Source organism: Perognathus longimembris, chromosome 7 (assembly GCF_023159225.1).
Source record: "Perognathus longimembris pacificus isolate PPM17 chromosome 7, ASM2315922v1, whole genome shotgun sequence".
NCBI classification, from domain to species: Eukaryota; Metazoa; Chordata; class Mammalia; order Rodentia; family Heteromyidae; genus Perognathus; species Perognathus longimembris.
In genome coordinates, this window is record NC_063167.1 from 62,806,845 (window position 1) to 62,826,746 (window position 19,902).

General features: G+C 38.2%; 1 protein-coding gene across 1 annotated transcript in view; it reads right to left on the reverse strand.

Moving 5' to 3' along the window:
• Znhit6 (zinc finger HIT-type containing 6) overlaps window positions 1-14,945 on the reverse strand; it is a 46,423-nt gene extending 31,478 nt beyond the window's left edge. Inside the window, exons 1-5 of the mRNA XM_048351693.1 lie at window positions 14,168-14,945; window positions 13,272-13,337; window positions 13,082-13,188; window positions 12,914-12,999; window positions 7,423-7,526 (exon numbers count right to left, since the gene is read on the reverse strand). Of these exons, the coding sequence (XP_048207650.1) occupies window positions 7,423-7,526; window positions 12,914-12,999; window positions 13,082-13,188; window positions 13,272-13,337; window positions 14,168-14,805 (1,001 nt within the window). The 5' untranslated portion in view covers window positions 14,806-14,945. The remainder of the gene's footprint in view (window positions 1-7,422; window positions 7,527-12,913; window positions 13,000-13,081; window positions 13,189-13,271; window positions 13,338-14,167) is intronic.
• Between the last annotated feature and the right edge of the window lie 4,957 nt (window positions 14,946-19,902).

Here is a 19,902-nt window from a genome sequence, read left to right on the forward strand (position 1 = left end):
AAAAAAAAAAAATTCTATCCCTTAGCACAGAATGATAAGATGGAACATGTAGTACACAAAGGAGGGTCATGTCTGATTTTATTGTTACTGCTCACTTTTACAGTACTTAATTTAAAATTTAAACAAATCAGAGGACAGGAGGGCAAGAAAGTTTCAATTGAAAATGCATACGTATAGATAGTTTCCCTGAATGGATTTATGTTCAAACAGTTACTGTGAGTATTATCTGAGATATACTGAAAAGTGAAGAGAGTTCTGAATTGGTGCCAACTAGTATCTAGCAAAGCAAATGCGTATCATTTTTTACATAAATCCCAGATGGACCTGAGTATTACAATTGCATAGGAGGGGGGAAAACAAGGAAACAAATGCCATAATCAAGAGCCAGGAGAAAAGTCAGATAGAAGGATTACACTTCTAAGAATTTTAGATGCTGGAATTATTTACACAAATATTTTAAATTACTGAAGAAAAAAGGGAAGCTTAAAACATGAAAAAGAAACATGATTTTATCCAAAAGGTCAGAAAAATTTGTGAAAGAAACAGAAAATATTGGATATGAAAAAAAGTAAGTAAAAAGTAGAGAAACATAAAGTGAAAAATCCCAAAGATAAAAATGAAAATCAAGCTATAGACCAGGCTACAGAAAAAGAAAAGAACAATCTAAAATAACAGTGTTCTCAACAATGGCAAAAGAAGTGACAGTAGAATAAAGAAATAAGTGTGAAGGTAAGAGATCTCCTATACAGTTAAATTATTATTGAAAAGTAAGAATAAAGCCAGATATACAGTGGCCCATGCCTGTAACTCAGCATTTGAGATGGTAAGGCATAAAGACCATAAGCTCAAGACCAGCCTGAGCTGCATAATAAGATCCTGTCTCAATTTGCCCCTACCCCCAGCAAAGTAATAGTGAGCTATATGACTCCATACACATGAAACTTTCCATACATTAAAACAGGCAAAACAGATCTTAGGGTAGGAATGTATATATTCAAACAGGATACCTTTAGAGACAAAAGGGGGCTAACTAGTACAAATCTGAGGCACAGTAATGTTCTACATATTCAGAAATTGGGACATACAAATATATGTATTTGTAAAAATGCAAAGAAATGTGGCTGGAGATATGGCTCAGTGGTAGAGTACCTACCTACCACACAAGAGGCCATGTGTTCATGTGTTGATTCTAGATACACACACACACACACACACACACACACACACACACACACACACCCCAGAAACAGGAGATATGGCTCAGTGGTAGAGTACCTACCTATCACACAAGAGGCCATGTGTTCATGTGTTGATTCTAGATACACACACACACACACACACACACACACACACACACCCAGAAACAAGGGATATGGCTCAGTGGTAGAGTACCTACCTACCACACAAGAGGCATGTGTTGATTCTAGATACACACACACACACACACACACCCCAGAAACAGGAGATATGGCTCAGTGGTAGAGTACCTACCTACCACACAAGAGGCCATGTGTTGATTCTAGATACACACACACACACACACACACACACACACACCCAGAAACAGGAGATATGGCTCAGTGGTAGAGTACCTACCTACCACACAAGAGGCCATGTGTTGATTCTAGATACACACACACACACACACACACCCCAGAAACAGGAGATATGGCTCAGTGGTAGAGTACCTACCTACCACACAAGAGGCCATGTGTTGATTCTAGATACACACACACACACACACACACACACACACACACACACACACACACACACCCCAGAAACAAACAAAAATAAAACCCCCTCAACAACTGTACTTTTAAGATTATGCATCTCACAGAATATAAATTTTACTACACTCAAAGGAAAAACTTGTTAATTATATACAACAGCTACTGATTTATATTTACTGCTGCTGAAATAAGCTAAACTTGCATAAGACTTAAAAAATCGATACATTATAAAATCTCTAAAACCAAAAGTTTTTGTGAATGGTTAGCAGTAGTTCTGAGCCAGTTTGCAGCCATTATTTATCCATTGTACAGGGTGGAATGTCTAGCCTCTGAGCTGTTTAAGGCCCTCAAAATCATTTTGGTAAATAGAACAGACACTTATATTTCTGGTATGCTCTTTCTGTTTATTTATTTATTTATTTTTGCCAGTCCTAGGGCTTGAATTGAGGGCCTGGGCCCTGTCCTGGAGCCTCCTAGCATCCTACCATTTCAGCCACAGCACCACTTCTAGCCTTTTCTGTTGATGTGGTACTGAGGAACTAAACCCAGGGCTTCAGGCATGGAAGCACACATTCTACCACTAAGCCAAATTCCCAGCCCCTGGTGTATGCTACCTTTGGCCAACTACTTGTATTGATAATTTTGTGGCCCTTGAATGACATTATAAATATTCAAATGACCATTGGCAGAAAAAAGTTCCCTGTGCCTTTATTACCATGTGACTATTTGAATGACTCACTGTGGAAATAAGTACTGCTTCCAATGTAATAAATATATCATATTCCCAAAGATTTTGAACAGGAGAATGTAATACTTGGATAGTCATTGTACATTATTTACAATGAGTTAGGTATATATAATCTTCTCTATAACCAATTAAGTTAAATCTTGCCTAAGACTACCTAATGTATATCAAATGGTAGTGGCAACATGCAAATTCAAGTTTATCTGAAAGTCTTAACCACCTTTCAAAGTTAGGTGGAAAAACAAAACAAAACGCCTAGTCTTTAAAACATAATACCAGAGAGCACAGAAGCTGAATAGAACTCTTTGGAAAGATTTAGTATTCTCTTTTTCTCCAGCAATCACATTACAGTCATTTAAAACTGCTGATCACTTGAAAAAGTAATTAACAAAGCAGGGGAAGGGGTGCAAGGGGCTATGGGAGAGGGTAGGAGGGAGAAAAATAAGGAAGGGGATAACAGGTATGACAAGAAATGTCTATGTATTCACTACCTTAAGCATGTACTGTAACCCCTCTGTATATATCAACCTGACAATAAAGAAAACAAAAAACTGTTGATCTTTTTGCTTGTGTTCTTATTAAGAGTCTTTCTATACTGCTGGGGTTGGCTTTCAATTCAGACTTCCTGCCTCTGCCTCATGTGCTGGGATTTTGAGTGTACCACCATGCCTAGCTAAAAGCTTTGTCTTTTTCACGTGAATGACTGAGAAAATACAGGAATATCAAGCAAGGAACTTTTCAATGGCATTTTTCACTTGTTTTTCCTACAGGTGCTATATGGGACCTCATATATTTGCTTATTATGTACTTCCCTTAGCAATCAAAACTTCTTGCAATCCTGATTTCAACTATATTTGACTCAAGAAAAGATTATAGCTATAAGCTCAATGAATATGTCTCTGATCTTTACCTAAATAGTAGTCCTCAAAAAGAATGTTTTCCTTCCCTTCAGAGGCCATCTGGTACTGACAAGACACATTTTGTTATGACAACAGAGGGCTGGGTGTGTTTATGTTACAAACATCTAGTTGTTAATGGTTGAGAAGCAACTAAATATTCTAAACTGCACATGACTGGGTCTTGTAACTTATCCAGCTCAAATGTCAACAGCGACAAGATGAGAAATGCTGACCTAAAATAGTGATGAAAATGTCATATAAGAATCACTGAAATACTGGGACACACTGAAGAGATATCTAAGCTATCAATCAACTAAACAACAACATTCTTTCAATATGGTTTCAATTAACTGAGAATTCACCTTAAAATACACTATCTGAATAGAAGCATTTTAAATTTAGTTAGTACACAAACCATTTCCCATAAGAATCGGCAATTTACACAACAAACAAATGAAATAGCAATTCAGTTACATAGATAAGAATTATTTTTCACTAAATTAACTCCCCAAATGGTTTTATGAATGAAAGGTCACCCAGTGAGATGAATTAAGTCAAATTTTACACCTGAATTTTAAAATAACACTCAAAACACATAGTTTCATCATAGAAGCAAACAAATACAACCATATTAATCAAAATAACCATATTAACCTATCAAATTAGTAACAATTATTTTTTTAAAAGCTTCTCAGAGATAGTGAAGAGATGAATAGGCATTCTCATGCACTACAAATAAAAATGAAAACTGCTCTGAACTGAGAATCATTACTATTTCCACTTTATAGACAAAGAAATTGAAGCACTAAGTAGGTAGCTCGATATTCTGTGACTAGGAAGATCAGATAGCCTGGTTCTATTTTATGACAATCTATTTTGCTATCTCTATTATATGGAGTTTTTAAAAACAGTGCAAGTATGACTAAAATAGGCACTCTCACAAAGTAACATTTAACCTGGGTAGAGTTATGTCGCTTTGTTTTTTTACTTTCACTCATATTTAATACTGTTTTTACCTTATTAATTTAAAACAGTGGAAGTATGAGTAGAAGGAAACCTGAAATAGTATCAGTGGTCACATCTGCATAGAATTAAACATGTTATTTTTCCTTACAGTTTAGATATGAATGCATATTTGCAAGCTACTATTTGTCAATTCTTTCCCACAGGGTAGTTACTATCTAGATAAAGGAACACGCCAAAGATCACAACTCTACAAGGTCACTGCTTCAAACTGCAGATGTGAAACCTACTATGTACTGTGTTGCTAATGGTCTCAAAGGAAAAAAACAAAAAAATACAAGAACAACCTGAAAAATTGATTGTACAAGGTTAGTGCAAGAATCTGGCTTGCCATTTCAGAGACAGAGTAAGTGGATGGAGGGAATTTTTCCAAATAAAAATCGTATTACTAAACTCATTCCCGAGAGAGTAATATGGCCCCATATATTCATTCATCAAGACACACAAAAATGTCACATGCTGGGCTGGGAATATGACCTAGTGGCAAGAGTGCTTGCCTCATATACATGAAGCCCTGGGTTCGATTCCCCAGCACCACATATACACAAAATGGCCAGAAGTGGCGCTGTGGCTCAAGGGGCAGAGTGCTAGCCTTGAGCAAAAAGAAGCCAGAGACAGTGCTCAGGCCCTGAGTCCAAGCCCAGGACTGGTAAAAAAAAAAAAAAAAAGTCACATGCTTTTTGGTAGTGAGAACTAATCTTGAATGACAATCAAGGCCCAAACTAGTTATTTTAAATTTAAAATTATGTTAATTTCTAAATGTCAGTTTCAAAATATACAGATATCTTGTATTTTAAAAATGCACAGGATTTCTTTTTAAAGTCAACTAGAAACATGGAAACATAAAATAAACCGGTAGCATCATTTTCTATAATTATGTAACATCTTTTGAAAATATGTAAACGTATTAGAATGACAATTTTGATGACTTTTTTTTTTCAACTTAAGGATTATCTGAAAAAGGACCTAAGAGTTTACCTAGTCCAACTCCTACATTATAAAGATGAGGCTGAGAACACAGTGGTGTGTTCAGTAGCTTCAGCCATCTGGGAGGCTGAGATGGGAGTATTACTTGAGCCCAGGAGATTAAGACCAAGCTGGGCTAGAATCTCATATTGCCTTAAAAAAAATGATTATCTAAAAATAAAAATGAGGCTCTTGGAAACTGGGCATTATGCTATAAACCAGTGACCTCAGCATCTGAGAGGCAGAGGCAGGAGGATCCTGAGTTCTAGGTCAGTCTAGGCAATGTAGGAAGACCCAGTGGCAAACAAAAACAAACTAAAAATGACAGGTGTGGTGGTTCATATCTGAGATACCCAGCACTCAGAAAGGGAAGGCAGCAAAATCTAGAGGTTGAAGCTAGTCTAGGATACATACTGAGTTTCAGGTCTACATGGGCTACATAGGGAGACCTTGTCTCAAAAAACAAACACACAAACAAAACCCAACTAAACAAAAAGAGGCTCTGAGAAAGGAAGTGATATGACTTATTCAAGGCCCCACAATTAATAAGACGTTGAATTGGAAAGATTCCTTCAAGGTTTTTGGGTTTTTTTTTAATTTTATATACAGAAACTTAACTTCTGAAAAGTGTTGCCCAGTAATTTAGTTGATTAAGTACAGTCCATGGAGGACTGGTTCCACAACTTCTCTTAGATAGCAGGTTCTCTGGATTATCAGTCTCATAAAATGGCTTGAAGGTACTTGCATATAACCTACATACATTCTCCCATTTACTTCAAATCATTTTTGGATTATTTATAAGACCTAATATAATATAAATGTTATGTAAATAAATGCTATATTGAATTGTTTAGGGAATAATGAATGGAAAAGAAAAAAGTCTGTATATACTCAGTACAAACATAGGTGTCTTTTTCCCTCTACTATTTCTAATTTGTAGGTGATTGAATCTGCAGATACAGAATGTACAGATAGAGTAGGCCTAGCAGGCCGATTGTACTTTGGAATACTATTTCATCAATACTCTTGGGACTTTTCTAACCCAACACTTTGAGAGAGTAGTCAGCTATTTCTACTCAAAGCTTCATTACTAGAGAAACTGTTCAAAGTCTTCTCCTCCTTGATAGCCAGCTTTTGAATAACTAGCTTTTAAGTACAATCTTAATCAGAGTTCCAATGCAGAAATGATGACAAAAGCCTCTGTTTGAAATACTAGCAATTCTGCTTTGACTCACCACTTCGTGCCTAAACTACTTTCTTAGCAAGAATGTTCCTCAAGCAATTAACATAACTAAGAAGGCTATTAAAAATATATAACATTAGCTAGGCTCCAATGACTCAGGCCTGTAATCCTAGCTACTCAGGTGGCTGATATATGAGGATTTCAGTTTGAAGCCAGCCAGGCTGAAAAGTCTGCGAGACTCTTATCTATGATTAACCAGCAAAAAGTTAGAAAGAAGTAGAGGTGTGGCTTAAGTGGTAATAAGTGGTAGCTCACCAGCCTTGAGTAAAAAAACTAAGGAGTACAGCGCAGGCCCTCAGTTCAAATATCAAAACAAACAAACAAAAAGTATATATCAAACTCCTAGCCAGGCCTAAAGAAATTAAGTCACAGTAAAATATTTACTAGATGCTGGAGTGATTGGTTATGCACATTATCATTTAAGAAGCTTCCCTTTCTCATGCTCTAATTTTTATTCGTCATATGATATGCTATTTTAGCAGTTATCTTGTCATTCAGTTTTTTTTTTTCTTTTGGCCAGTCCTGGGGCTTGGACTCAAGGCCTGAGCACTGTCCCTGGCTTCTTTTTGCTCAAGGCTAGCACTCTGCCACTTGAGTCACAGCGCCACTTCTGGCCATTTTCTGTATATGTGGTGCTGGGGAATCGAACCCAGGGCCTCATGTATATGAAGCAGGCACTCTTGCCACTAGGCCATATCCCCAGCCCATTGTCATTCAGTTTTAACAGTTCACAAATCACACTTTGGGTAGCAATGTTGTAGAGCAAATCAAACCAGGACACCTGATAACAACCTACAGAAGTTAAAAACCTACCTTGTATCAAAGTATGTTGAATTCTCTTTCCTTTTGGTGAATCCATTGGGAAGAAGTTTTAAGGTAATACCTTGCCTTCGGGCACGATTTTTCATAAAAAACATCTAATGAAAGACCAAAACAGATAAATTACAGAGTGCTTTACATTTCAGAAGTGAGAAAACTATGTACAAAAATAAGATTCACGTAGGTCTCAACAAATGGCTCTAAGTAGAATCTCAATTTCTTTAACACTATCAGACAGGTACTATCATCATCCTCATTTTTGCAACATGATGAAATTACACCATCATAACTATCTCTGAGAAGCAGAATCTATATTCAGATGTAGGGCTGCCAAATTCTAAAGCCTATGCTTTTAACAATAAGTCTGAAGGAAGAATCTCATAGAGGTACTTTTTCCTCATGATTTTATACCACAGAAAGCTGAATATATTTCTGATTTGTCCACTAGGCAGGTAGCTTACTCAAAGGAGCAGCCATACTGTATCCAGTATAAGACTAATTTGAGTAGCCACTGTTGTGGGGCAATACAAAATAAAGCATTAAAACATCTGGCTCTAACACATTTTACTCCACTGACAACCTGGGTTGGTTAAAATGATTCCAATACCAGAGAGTTGCAAAGGAAGTAATATTTGACTTTTATTAAGCTAAGGAAGAAAAAAATCACTCAATGAAAAGACAAAGCATAAATCAAGTTCTTAAACAAATGGGGACATCCGTGTGTGTGTGTGTGTGTGTGTGTGTGTGTGTGTGTGTGTTTTAAAATTCCTTTAAAAGCACTTAGGAGCTGGCAATGAAAATTCAAGATAATTAAGCAAAGTAATGAAGCCATTGCAGTGAATGCAGTAACAGTATTTCCTTTGTTAATTCTGGCAAATCCAGGCTTTGCTTTTCAGTATCTTCCTCAATAAGAGGATCAAATCAAGAGCCAATAATTCTAGGATTCAGAGAACACAGCCTGGGGACAAGGGTGAACCACAAATAAATTCTACCTTCAAAGCATATTATTAACATGTACTATTGACTGGAATGGGTAAAAGAAAAACAAAAATACTGTTAGAAGACAGGTATAGTGGCTTGTGATTCTAGGTCCTCAGGTGGCAAAGATCAGAAGTTAGTAGTTCAAGGCCAGATATGGCAAAAAGTTATTAGCAAGATCCCATTCCAACAAGTAGGCTGGGCATTGTGTTCATGCATGAGATCTCAGCTATGCAGAAAGCACAGGTAAGAGGACTCAGGAAAATACTGAAAGCAAAACGCTAAAGGTGTGGCTCAAGTGCTAAAGAGTGTCTAATAAGCATGTGCAAAGCCTTGAGTCCCAATCCTAGTATCACCAAAAAAATTTATAAGTTGTCGCTATGGTTCAATTCTTATTCAGATTTATAAAAATAAAAATCTGCTGGGAGAGTGAGGGAAGGGGTGGCACTGCCCAAAAAGAAATGTACTCTTTACTTGAATTACTTAGCTGTAATCCCTCTGTATATCACCTGTAACAATATGACATAACAACAATTAAAAAATTAAAATAAAAATCTGCTTGTTTGGCTGCAGAATTGGAAACCTTCAATTTGACTTGAGAGGGTCAAATTTGTAATGTTTCTAAGTACCTAGTAAAAGAAATCCAATAATCCCTAAAAGATCTGTTTGTCCTTGTCTTCAAAAAAATTCAAATGAACAGCACTTTAAGGATTAAAAAACAGCACTTTAAGGATTAAAAAATAATACTCAATAAAAAGCAAAAAGCATAAAAAAATGCAAGGCATTGTGGACAGAAGCCAATAAGTAGCTAGGTCCCCAAATAGTTACAAATGGAAAGATATTTATAGAATAATTTGGCAAAATTTAAAAAGAAACATTTTGATAATGAAGTGAAGAACCAAAAACATAACTAAAGCAATATTACAAAAAATAGAGCCACAGCTGGCTCACACTCAGAAAAAGCCAGAAGTGGTGAGGTGGCCCCAATGGTACTGGCATTAGCTGAGTGCCCAGGCCCAGAGTTCAAGCCAAAGTACTGCCACAAAATTTAATTAGAAAGGTAAGAAGACTAGAGCAGTATTTAATACTTTTTGTTAATAAGCTAGTTTAGAAGAACTAAAGCAATATTGTAATAAAAATGGATTGAGAATTTCCCATAATTAAAGGCACTCCAGATTCAAGAAACCTAAAAAAATAAAATGAACATAATTATAAAGAAATCTCCACTGTCACACGACAGCAAAAATGCAGAATGTCAAAAATAAATAAGTCAAAGAAAGTTAGGTGTGGTGGTAAACCTGTAACCCCAGAACGTAGAGGCAAAATAAAAGAATTTCAAGGTCAAGGCCAGCCTGGGCTACACTGGCTCAAAGAATCCAAAATAAGAAATTAGGGTCAGAGAAAAACCTACTTGAAAAGCTGTTAAAAATGACATATTTTGGGCACCAGTGGCTCACACATGTAATTCTAGCTACTCATGAGGCTGACATCTGAGGCTCATGGTTCAAAGCCAGCATAGTAGGAAAGTCCTTGAAACTCTTCTCAAATTAACTGCTTAACAAAAGCTGGAAGTAGAGCTGTAGTTTGAGTGGTACAGCTCTAGCCTCGAGGAAAAAAGCTCAGCAATAACACCTAGGCCATAAATTTAAGCTCCAAGATTACAATAAAATAACCAAATAAATTAAAAAAAATTAAAAATGACACTTGACTTTACAACAATGACAAAAGAATTGTGAATTCAACACTCTATAGTTAGAAGAAAAGCACTGAAGCATGAAGATAAAATAAATAAAAATTCAAAGATTAAGACAGTAATCTAAGAGTTGTCTACTATCAGTTTCCTCCATGTAAGAATGGAGGATATACTTTAAAGAAAATTCTCAGTTGGAAGGTCTAAGATGATGACAGAAGGGACAGAAATTTCTTAAGAGGTGCTAGGTTAGTGGATTATCCATATGGAAAGTTAAATGGTACTTTCTAGGTAGTTTAAAGATAAATATACATTAAGTGTTCAGAAAATAATTATGAAAGAGCATCTTTATAACTTCAAAGTAAGGAAAGGATCTCTCTCTCTCTCTCTCTCTCATTGTGCCAGTCCTGGGGATTGAAGTTAGGGCCGGGGTGCTGCTCAAGGCTAGTGCTCCACCACTTGTCACAGCTCCACTTCAAGCTTTTTTGGTAGTTAAGTGGAGATAAAGAATCTCACACTTTCCTGCCTGGGCTGGCTTAGAACTGTGATCCTCAGATCTCAGCCTCCTGAGTAGCTAGAGTAGCTAGTATTACAGGCATAAGCTACTCAGCTACTGGTGCTAGAGATACTAGAAGTATCTCTTTATAAACATATAAAACTACTAACTATAAAGGAAATAAATAACAAATCTGACTGAAGAACATCTGTGTACCAAAAGATCTTCTAGAGGAAAAAGATAAAACAGAATAAACACTATTTGTAACAGAATCAACTATTGACTAGCATCTACAAAATACAAAAAATTCTCATAAATCACTAAGAAAAAAAAAGGTGGACTAGAGAAAAGATGAAAAAGAGGCTGAAATATCACACTTCACAAAAAAGAAAATTTAAATGTCCAATAGAAAAAACTTAATCTCGCCAGGAATCAGTGAACAGAAAATTTAAAACCCATTAAAATCACAAAGTCATCAGACTGACAAAAATTTTAGATTGACCAACTACTGAACAGTATGTAATAAAGCTACATTTACACACAGCTGGTGGGAGTGAAAACTGGTAATAACCACTTTAGAAAAGCTCTAGTAAAATATCTAGTCAAAATGAATATATAAACACACAATAAGGCAATTCCATTCCTGGGTATAAATTCTACAAAAGTCCACATTCCAACTACAAGTCATAAACAAAAATATTAGTACTGTTTCTATTTTATGTTGTTATTGCTGAAAATCCAAAGACCTTACATATGTGTAGCATTGAAAAAATCATGATACCAAGTCCTAAGACAAAAAAAAAAGAATCAGCCAGGCACAAAAAAGGACTGAAAGCTATTTCTGTGAATGGGAATGGTCTCATTCTAGACCTCAATGGTGGTTACATAGATGTTCAGTATATAATTAATCATTACACTGTATTTCCATTTTTATGCTTCGTTCACATGTTAGCTATTTTACAATAACATTAAAATATAATTTCTCTTTAGCTAGAAGTTTAATTATGCTTAAGGGTATTTAACCTGAAGAAAATTAAAAGTTGATATATGATCATTTCTTTTTGATGTATAATATACCTATAAAAGCAATACCAATAAATAATATGGTATTTAAAGGGTGCCCAAATTCTGAAACTCCAACAGTGAAATGGTCTTTGAAAAGTGAACATAATTCTGACGCAACTTAATCAAACTACTGATGAATCTTTACAACTAGAATAATTCTAATTGTAAAATATTTCAAACATGTAAGCTTTACATTAGCATAATGCTTAAAGAACAAAAATGAGCTTAAGAGTTGATTAGAAGGGTATACTAGCTTTGCCTGCAAAACTAAAATCTAATCACTTCCCAATTCTTCTCTCCTTTCCTCTTCCTTTTCCCTTCTTCTCCTTCTTCCCTTCCTCTTTCTTTGCAATATTGGGGCTTGAATTTGGTGCCTCTAGAACTGTAAGACTTGAGCCACACCCTCAGTCCCAGGAAAATAGTTTTACCTTCCGAAAAGTATCTGGGATTACAGCCACACACCACCTAGCTTTGTACTATTATTCATCTATCTCAATAACTGGGATTACAAACAGAAGCCAATATATCCAGTCCATTTTCCAATTATAACCAAGTCATATTCTTCTCTTATGGGATCACAGCATGCAGTAGTTTTTCAACTGCTCTCCCTATTTCTAATTTTCCACTCCTGCCTTCCTAACATGGACAAACCAACAGAAGTTTGCTTTAAAAAGTAAACATGCTCAAACCCTCCAGTGATTTCTGTGTTTACTTAAAAGGCATAGAGCCTTCTCCTAGTTTCTCTAACTTCACGCCCAACATTCTCTTCCTCACTTGCTATGCTTGTCACGCTGCCCAAATTTATTTGTAAACCCACCAACCTTGTTCCTAACTCAGGTCTTTCCTTTTCCTTTTGTCTCCACCTGGAAGTTCTCCTCCAAATGTTCAGGGTACTGTTTCCTATCACTGAGATGATCTCAGAGAAGCTTCTCTTGACCACTAAATGAAAAAAAATCCTAAACTTCCCCACAGCAGACATTTATGTTCCCATACTGTCCAGCACCTTTTTTGCTTTCCCATGCACTTTAGCTGAAATTATATTTATTCTTCTAAACACCTCTTGTTTCTCTCTCAGTACAAATCAAACTCCATGAGGCTTAAGATTTGGTTTTGGTCATTTTTGAATGACTAATCACTAGAATAGCCCTAGAACATGATGATCACTTACTGTATTTGCTAAATGAAGACCAACAACAAAAGAAGAATCTAATGGACTGTAACAGATTATAATAGAAGGGATTACACAAAATACTTACATGCTTATTGCTTGTTGGTCGTTTCAAGAAAATATCTCTAGAAATATGGTCTGCTGTTCTTGCTACATCTTCCAAAAATCGATAATCTACAAATTTCAGAACAGAAAAATAAGCAAGTGACACATACTACTGGCCAAAATGCCTTTATCTCTATACAAAATGGCTTACCACTTAAGAGATTCATTTCAGTAAATTGCTGTATTGAAACGTAACCAGTTTTATCCCGAACTCCATTACATGTCAGTTCTGTTTTGTGTTTCTTTACACAAGGCAAACTGAAAAAAACAAAGAAGTACTTTATATTTTGAAGTAAGTAGGGTTCAGATATAAGTGATAAGGTGAGAAGTTACATATATACCTGCAGGAATATCGCATACAACGTGGACATCTGTACTTTGCTTCTTCCGTACCACAAGTTTCACACCTATAAAAGCCCACAGGTAACTTATTAAATTTAAAAATAGGAGTTCTACTTGTCTGTTTACAAACTTGAAATTTGGAATTTACTGAGGTAGTCATAGTGTACAAAATATGTGAAGCAAGATTGTTAGGGATACATAATTACAAAAGCATATATTGGACTTCAAAGAAAAAGTATAAGATCTAAACGAACTATAAAATAGCAGTAACATCTCCCCCCCACCCCTCTTTCAATTCACACCTAACCTACAATGGGCATCATTACCCATCATCTGTCCCCAACTGCTCTTCGGCAATCTTGGGATACTGACAACAAAACTGCAACTCCTACTATGTGTTGGTTCAACATGTTCTAGACAGCAATATTTCTAAGAATCTGCCCACAATTTAATCTATGTTGCTACAGGATCACACACTCCGAAAATGTAAGAGCAATAATTGGTTGAAGTGAATTTTTGTATAATTTTAACTTGAACAACTTGCTCATGGTTGGTTTTTATTAACTTTTCCTCATCTCTATCCTCTCTCAAAAGAATACTGAGTCAAGAGCATACTAGTTAGCTAAGTCTGGTACCAACAGGTCTTCCATACCCTAGAATTTTCAGTTCATACCTGGACCCATTGGACAGTGCCATTTCACATACTTTCACTGCATTTGTAATCCACGATCACCTTCCACCTTTCCCCACCTCTCCTAGGTTCCAACAAAGACCCCAGGGGGACCTCAACATGTGTTGAATCTTCATGACTCTGTCTGTTGCAGTTAGTATGGCTATCTCCACTCCACAGAAGAACCCACAGCTTGATTCCCCATCCCTCTTACCCCAGCCCTACCTTGCCAGGGCCAGTTTCCGCTTGCAGCCAACTGGCAGATCCAGTGGAGGCTCTACTTTTACTTTCGGATCATCCATCCCTTCTCTTTTCAGGAAGTCCTTCTCTTCTTTTATATGCAACCCGTCCATCATCTGCTCCTCTTTTATGTTCGGAGCAGCAAACTTTTCCTCCTGTTTCACCTCTAAGTTCTCCTCTTTCACGTCTGGCCAGTCCATGACCTCTTCCTTCACCTTCACTTTCTCTTCCTTTACCTCTGTTTCTTCCATCCTCTCTTCTTTTACCACAAAACTACTATCCACCTCCTGCTTCACCTCCAGTACCTCTGGTTTCTCATCCTTCACCTCAGGCCCATCCTCCACTTCCTGCTTTACCCATTGGCTGTCCACCATGTCGCCCTTTAGATCCGACCAGTCTATAACTTCTTGCTTCACAACCGCTAAATCCATCCTTAATTCCTCCGCATCCTCGGTTTTCTTCACTGCCGCCGGCACCTTCTCCTCCTCTCCCCCGCCGGCCTCCGGCCTCCCAGCTACAGCCCAGGCTCCCTCCCTGTCAGACAGGCAGCAGAGCCGCGCCCCCTCGGCCGCACTCCAGAGACTTCCTCCAGAGGTCCCTTCCTTCCCCCTACCAAGCTCCATTGGCTATCGACCCCAAATCTACGCTGCCACTCGGTCATTCAATGAGGATACCGCACTACGGAGAGACAGAACCACCAGCCGGGTCCGCCGACGGCCCCACGTGTGTACCGCAGAAATCCCAGCGGCGCCCTTCACCGGGACGCCGTAAAGCAATGCTTCCGCACCGCGACACTTTACGGCAGACGGAGGGTGTTCTTTACGGCTCGGCTTCAGGCGTGAAGCCACGCCTACCGCGATACCCGCCTCTCGGGAGAAGTTTAGACAAGCTCTAAACCTCTCTCAGAGCTTCTCTTTAAACCTCTCTGGCCCGAACCTCTCTCTGAACTTCCTCTAGGGAGGCCTCTGGCTGTCAGGTCATTGTGAACAGAGAGCTCCCCCAGTCTTGAAATTGGAAGTCACAATCTGGTCAGTCTAGGTCTCTCTGAGGCTGTCTTTTCTATCTCCCCCTCCTCCTCTCTTCTCTCTTATGTGCCTGGGGCTTGAACCCAGGGCCCGGGTGCTGTCTTTTAGCTTTATTTGCTCAAGACTGACATTCTAACACTTGAAGCACAATTCTTTCATTTTATTTTGGTGGTTAATTGGAGATAAATCTCATGTTCTTCCCTGCCAGGCTGGCTTTCTACCTTGATTATCATATCTCAGCATCCCAAATAGCTAGGATTACAGGCCTGAGCCACTGGCTTCTCTCCCAACTTCTTCTGCATTAAGGATTAAATGAAACAGTGTAGGAAAATTGTAGACACTCCCAGTTATGTCTTTCCAAACTTCAGTTTTTTCACTTAAACACTAGAGGTGATGGTATTAAAACTATCAGTGTTATTGCCAAGATTACATGAAATCATCCATGAGAATTAGCTAGCAATGACATACACAAACTCAATAGATATGGTGCTACCAATGGAAATCAGTAACAGCCTATTTACTATCCTAAGAATTCTCTAATAGAATTCTCCAACAACATATATTCTAAATATACATCCCTATTTCAAGAGTGGGGTAAAACAGATGCCCCTCCACAGACAAATGGATCCAAAAAATATGGTACTTATACACAATGGAATACTACATAGCGATTACGAATGGTGAAATATTGTTATTTGCAGGGAAATGGTCAGAACTTGAACAAATAATGTTGAGCGAGACAAGCCTAGAACACAGAAAACAAAGGGGCATGATCTCCCTGATATATGACTGTTAACAAAGGGAGATGGAGAGTCAGTAGAGACCAAGTCTGTGAAACCAAAAACTGCTTGTCAAATAGTATTCCCAACAGGATTGGGGCAGCGACCCAACAGTATGTAACTAAAACCAAACAATTACTCAACATATAAAGGTCAAAAATTGACCTCTCAGGGGAATACAATAGCTCAAAAGCTAGGTATGTACGTTCATATAAGACTACTGTCGTCATATGGTCTAATATCGACATTACATTTAAAGCCCTAGGCGAACTTTCTTGGGCGTGGCCACGTGGCTACTGTTTATGTTCTTGATACATTGCATATTATATATATGTCTACCTGACCTAGAGAAGAGATAGAAAAACAGGATGTAAGATATCGCAAGAAATGTACATATTGCCCTACTATGTAACTGTACCCTTTTTGCACAACACCTTGTCAAAAATTTGTGTTCAATTAATAAACAAATAAATTTTTTAAAAAAGTGGGGTAAAAGTTCAATGCCTAGGAAGAATATATGCTTTAAAAATGAAACTACTCTTGCTGTGGTTCAAGTGGTAGAGCACTAGTCTTGGGCTGAAAAGCTCAGGGATAGTGCCCAGACCCAGAGTTCAAGCCCCATGACCGACCAAAAAAAAAAACCAAAAAACAAAAAAGAAAAGAAACTACTCTTGCATTTGTTTCAAGCATTATTTTTGAATAAAAGTAAAAAAAATTAAATGGTAACACACTAAAGAGAAATTTCTTTTGTGGCCAGAGACAGGTATATGTTGCAGCTGCAAGCCATGTTAGTTTTCAGGGAATTCATGCATTGGACAGAGAATGGGACTGGGAATTTTGAATGGGTGTGGAGAATGAGGAAGAGGGGTCATTTGGTTGTTTTTGTTTTTAATTGCTTATGATGCTGAGGATGAATCGAGGGTATTGTACATGCTAAGCACAATGCTCTATCACCAAGTTACATCTCCATAGCCCAGGTAATTTTCAAATTCTAGACTGATTGAGGCACACTGGAAGGAATATTAGTTGAAAGCATAGGTATCGGCCATCCCAGAGGACCATGCGGAGATAATCACAGACAAGAGAAGAAGGTTCATAAGGAGGTTTATTAGTGGGGCCCTAGTTCCCACGGGAGAGGGAGCTACATGATGTCTGCACCTTATCAAGGTGGCAGCTTCTCTCTGGGGATAAAGGGGAAGTAGTTAGGTAGTGAGTAGGAGTGGTTCATTAGGTATGGGTGGATCTGGGGGCTAGTGGGAGGAGCTGAGGACCTGAGGCTAGGGAAATGCTAACAAAAGTAAATTGGACACAATCTCTATATGGGTTATGAGGTGAGAAGTTCCAGAAGAAATTATGAACAGTCTGTTATGGAGACACTTAAAATTGTGGAGTCAAAGAGGAGTCAAAGAGGAGCCAAAGAGGAGTCAAAATTTGGAGTCAAGGGGCTGGGGATATGGCCTAGTGGCAAGAGTGCTTGCCTCGTATACATGAGGCCCTGGGTTCGATTCCCCAGCACCACATATACAGAAAATGGCCAGAAGTGGCGCTGTGGCTCAAGTGGCAGAGTGCTAGCCTTGAGCAAGAAGAAGCCAGGGACAGTGCTCAGGCCCTGAGACCAAGCCCCAGGACTGGCCAAAAAATAAAAAAATAAAAAATTTGGAGTCAAAGAGGACTAGAATGGGACTGGGAATGTGGCTTAGCGGAAAAGTGCTTGCCTTGCATGCATGAAGCCCTAGGTTCGATTCCTCAGCGCCACATACATACAAAAAGGCCAGAAGTGGTGCTGTGGTTCAAGTGGCAGAGTGCTAGCCTTGAGCAAAATAGAATCCAGGGACAGTGCTCAGGCCCTGAGTTCAAGCCCCAGGACTGGAAAAAAAAAAGTTAAAAAAAAAAGTACTAGAATGGACTTTTGGGCTAGATTATATATTTATACTAAGAAAAGGAAGGTAAATAACAGAAAAAACACATATTGTATCATGTATTAAAAGATGTGGATTTTTGTTGTTTTGGTGTGGGTGCTGGGGCTTGAACTCAGGTGCTATCTCTTAGCATTTTTGCTCAAGGCTGGTCCTCTACCATTCGTGCCACAACTCTGCTTCTTGATGGTTAATTGGAGAAGAATCTTGGTGGTTAATTAAAGAGTCTCACGAACTTTCCTGTCCCAGCTGGTTTCCAACACGTAGCTCCTCATATCTTAGCCTCTGAGTAGCTTGGATTACATATGTGAACCACCTGTGTGTCTGGCTTGTTTGTTTCTTTTTATGATGAATAATACTACCTTATATCAACATGTGGCAGATGGGTATTTGAATTGTTTCCAGTTGGGCTTTTATGGATGATTCTGCTTCCACATTCATGTATAAGTTTTTGTGTGGACATCTGTTTTCATTTCCCCTGAGCTGATACCTAGGATTAGAATTCTGAACATGTTATTCCTATCATAATCGATTACAATTTTTTATGTTGATTTTTATATCCTGTAACCATGCCAAACAAATTTGTTTTATACTATCTATATGATTAGATCCCACTAACTAGTTTTATCTGTGTTTATGAGAAATATTTGTGCCAAAAGTCTCTGGCCTATAATGATGTTTTGACTTAGGACATTTTTATATTACCTTGGCACAAGAGCAATTTTAAGTAGTAGAAATTGTACCTCAAGTTTTGGATCTTTTCCTTGGCTAGCATTATATAGTGTGCTACTCTCTCACTAAGTTAGACAAAAGCAGCATGAAGCAGCTCCCAAATAGACATGTGATCACCCAGAAGACTTTGATGTATTGTGTTGCTAAGCTATGATATTCTTTTGGTTAGCTACATTAAATGATTTTGCAGTTTAAGGTATTTTTAACTTATGATTGGCTTATCAGGAATTAATTGTAAGTAAAGAGACAACTATAGTTCTATTTTCTTGAATGTCAGGTTATATGATCAAGGTTCTCTTCATATCCTTTATCATTGTTTCTCATCCCAATTTCCCAGTTCTTTGGTTTTGGTGGGATTTTTGAGGGGTTTTGTTGTTGTTTTCTTTTGTTTTTTGGTCCTGGGGCTTGAACTCAGGGCCTTGGTGCTGTTCCTGACCTCCTTTTTCTCAAGGCTAGCACTCTATAACACCATTTTGGGGTGTGTGTGTGTGTGTGTGTGTGTGTGTGTGTGTGTGTGTGTGTGTGTGTGTGTGTGTGATTAATTGGAAATAAGAGTCTCACAGACTTTCCCACCTTGGCTGGCTTTGAACCACAATCCTCAGATCTCAGCCTCCTGAGTAGCTAGATCTGAGGGTCCAGGGTTCATGTCCCTGTTCGGGCAACAGTTGTTGGACCCAGGTAACTGCAACCATAGTCAGGACACGGGGGATGCAGAGACGAGTGGACCAATGCACACTTTATTTCAGGAGGGCCAGGGTTTATATAGGGTTAGAAATCAATTCAAGGGTAAAAATTAATACAGCATGATATCCATCTCAAATACAAAAGTTGAGGATGTAACTACTGGGAGGAAGGAAACAAATACAAAAGTTTTCCTGGGGCTGGGGATATGGCCTAGTGGCAAGCGCGCTTGCCTTGTATACATGAGGCCCTGGGTTCGATTCCCCAGCACCACATATACAGAAAATGGCCAGAAGTGGCGCTGTGGCTCAAGTGGCAGAGTGCTAGCTTTGAGCAAAAAGAAGCCAGGGACAGTGCTCAGGCCTTGAGTCCAAGCACCAGGACTGGCCAAAAAAAAAAAAGTTTTCCTACTACAAAAGGTGGCTACTTCAAAGAGTGGTTACTACAAAGAGCTGAGCTACTACAAAGATTGTTGATATCAAAACAGAGGAATAGACCAGTCAAGGCAGAACTTTATCATCTAGCTATTATTTCCTCAAGACTTCTCTATTAATTGTGAAAAGACTACCCTATATACTGTGAAGAGT